The 3,403-nt window shown below is 34.4% G+C and overlaps 1 protein-coding gene across 1 annotated transcript; it reads left to right on the top strand.

Moving 5' to 3' along the window:
* Positions 1-292: 292 nt before the first annotated feature.
* On the top strand, positions 293-2,401 carry LOC107062609 (F-box/kelch-repeat protein At1g16250-like). The gene is made up of 2 exons (XM_015313443.1): positions 293-755; positions 1,866-2,401. Exons 1-2 carry the CDS (start codon positions 293-295, stop codon positions 2,399-2,401), a joined length of 999 nt encoding a protein of 332 aa, XP_015168929.1.
* Positions 2,402-3,403: the final 1,002 nt, after the last annotated feature.

Here is a 3,403-nt window from a genome sequence, read left to right as displayed (position 1 = left end):
ATATATATATATATATATATAATACGTTAATTACCATCCATAGCAACAAGAAGTCCATAGGAATAAACTCCAACAAGGCAATAATTTTTCTTATATATTTCACCCAATGTCACACTTAAAAAGGCTCCCTTTCTTCCAAGAAAAATAAGCAAATATACATTTATTATTAATTAACATGGGTTCGATTTCATCTCCTTCACGAAACCCTATTCGATTATCTCAAGAAAATAATGATCAATATTATCGAATTTACGCTTCTTTTTGTGGAAAAGACTATACACCTAACATAAACATGTCGAATTGGATATCATGTTACCACCCTTCAACAAATTCCTGGCATCGACTCACTACAATTCCAGGCCTTCTAGAGAACCAAGTGATAAAAAGTTTCGCCATGGTTTCACTTGGCGAAACAATTTATGTAATAGGAGGACGACATTATTATAAAGCTTTTGGTGATGGACCTGACGATAATTATGTTCAAGAAATGAGGCTAGGAGGTGTACGTTCTTCGGTGCTTAAATATGATACGCGTGTGGATACTTGGTCAACTTGTGCACGTTTAATTATGCCTAGGTATAATTTTGCGTGTACTTGTAAAGATGGTAAAATTTATGTTGCAGGTGGACAAACAACGTTGGATAGTGCTGAAGGTACCTCTTTTGCTGAGATTTATGATCCTGTAAAAGATGAATGGGAATCATTACCAAATATGAGTACTTTGAGGTATAAGTCTGTTGCTGTGGCATGGCAAGGTAATGTTGACTAGTTTTCTAACGCAAGTCTTCTTTTTTCTTTTTTTTTATCCGGTGTTCGAAACCCGCATTGGAGTCTGGACTATATCTAGATCGCGCACTGCAGAATTCTTCATACCCAGGACTTACTTATATAAACTTACGATATAAGAAATATGACATAATACATAAACGTATCATTTAACTTGGCCTCTATTGACATTTATGCATGCAAATAAATTTTTAAACTCGTATAAAATTGAATAAATAGACATATTAGTCCAACATGGCGTCCTACAGGGGCGGATCTACGTTCAACGAAGGGGGTTCATCCGAACCCCCCTCGTCGAAAAATTACACTATATATAAGATTAAATTTTGAATATATGTGTATATATATACTATTGAACCCCCTGAACATACACCAAAGGCGTAGCTCAGTGGCGTTGGGGGTTCAGGAATTTGCTCTACTGCACGCGAGGTCGCGTGTTCGAATCCGGGTAGAGGCATTTTGTTTTATCAGCTTATTTCAGGCGTTTTATTTTTTTAAAATAAATAATAATGCAATCAGAAAATGATGTTTAGTTCCAAAAATTAAAACGCTGATTGGGAATTTAGGATTTATTAGTTTAATCCCAAATTATAAAGTCAAATATTTAAAAATCCGTTTCTTCTTGATTCAACCGTTTAATTCGACCCGTTTATATCCGATTCGACCCGTTTATTTGTGGTTATTATTTACATGATTGATTTTTTTTGAACCCCCTTGATGAAAATCCTCCCTCCGCCACTGGCGTCCTACATGACAATTTTGTGTCCTACGTGTCATCTTACATGTATTATTCCACGTAGGACGCATGTGTTTACTTGTTCAATTTTATACAAGTTTAAGTGGCTACTTCCTAAAATTGGAGGGCGTAGGTGTTAGGTGAAACCAAGTTAAGGGGGCATATTTATGTATTATACCAAGAAATATTTACACAATCAAATATACTTGTGTGATCTCATAGATGGGGTTTGAAAGATGGAGTATATATATACATATCTTAGTTATTCTTACTTTGTGTGAGATAGAGAGACGATTTTCGATAAACCACGACTCATTATCTTTCTATTTTTCTTAATTAATAGGTAAAATTTATGTGGTGGGAGGATTTGCTAAAAGAGGAAATAGTGACAGCCAAGGACCATATATTATGGAAAGAAGTTCTGCTGAGCTGTACGATCCACATCAGCGAAATTGGGAGTACGTGGCAAGAATGTGGGACCTAGATGTTCCACCTAATCAAATAGTAAATGTTGATGGAAAATTATTCAGTTCAGGTGATTGTTTAAAAGCATGGAAAGGACACATTGAAGCCTATGATAAAAATTTAAATATTTGGAATATAGTGGATGGTTCAAATTCACCAATATCCACGTCAGATGCCACGGTGGCAAAGTCGCCACCTATGCAAAGAATATTTTGTACAATGGCACCTATAGGGACTCAGCTCTACTTCTTAGCTGGATACAGGATGCCAGCTGGCGAGATATCGATGACGAGGACTGAAGTCCACGTGTTCGACACGTCAGCAATTGGTAATGGTTGGAGAGCTTTTGAACCAATAGAGGAAGAAGGAGAGAAGGAACTTTGTAGTCATTGCTGTGTTCTTAGAATTGATTAATTTACTTCTTTTTTTTTTGGAGGATAATTTGAAGAAAATATAGTTATATATAAATAGAATAAGATTTTGTATGAGTCAAGTATAAAGGAATTAATGTCTGGTATATTATTTCGATAAAGTTGGTTATAGATCGTGATGTATATTGTTCATATTTGTGAAATTAATTAATGAAGTAGTACGTATAGTGGATCACCAATTGAATTTTGTTAGCGGACAAAATGTCAGGATTGTATGAATAAAAAATAAGTATAGAAAGAAAAACAAGTATATGTTTGATAATCAATTTAATTTTTCCTGGGAATCTGCCGAACAGTTCGGGCCAAATCCTGAAGAAAGCTAAAAAGCGCTGTTTGATGAGCCTGCGTAGTATTAGGTAGTTGGTCAGGTAAAGGCTGACCAAGCCAATGATGCTTAGCTGGTCTTTTCGGATGATAAAGTAATATTTGTATACCTAAAAATGCTCAATTGCGACACAATTATTTCAAAATCTTTCAGAAGCGAATGTTTTGGAATATTCTATTCTTATAGCAATCACCGCTTCAAATCTTGCTCCTCCACAATTTTTGGCCCCATATTTTAGATGTGCCGTGGGGGAATATTTTCACAAAAATAAAATGCACGCATTAGTAATATGTGATAATCGACATATGTCATTATTCCAAAATAAAGTATCGCCTTAGGGGTAAAAATTAGTAGTATGTTTTTTCCAAGTATATATTTATACTTTATTTTCTTAAAAGTGTTCAATTTTCAAGAAAAAAATTATTAAATATAAATACTTTAATAAATTATACATTATATTTAGGCATAATACATATATTGACCCCTAAACTTGGCTTCAAATTTTAACTTTGACCTCCAACTTTCATAATGCACAAATAGGCACTTTAACTATCCAAAACTTAAACAAAAAAACACTCGGATCCTACCTGGCAAAATGCGTGAAATACACTCAAATTAGGCGCGTCAGATGTAAAATTCAGGGGGTCAACAGTAAAAAAA

Source organism: Solanum tuberosum, unplaced genomic scaffold, assembly GCF_000226075.1.
Source record: "Solanum tuberosum cultivar DM 1-3 516 R44 unplaced genomic scaffold, SolTub_3.0 scf00233, whole genome shotgun sequence".
Classification (NCBI taxonomy): Eukaryota; Viridiplantae; Streptophyta; class Magnoliopsida; order Solanales; family Solanaceae; genus Solanum; species Solanum tuberosum.
This window is presented reverse-complemented; position numbering and strand designations above follow the sequence as displayed.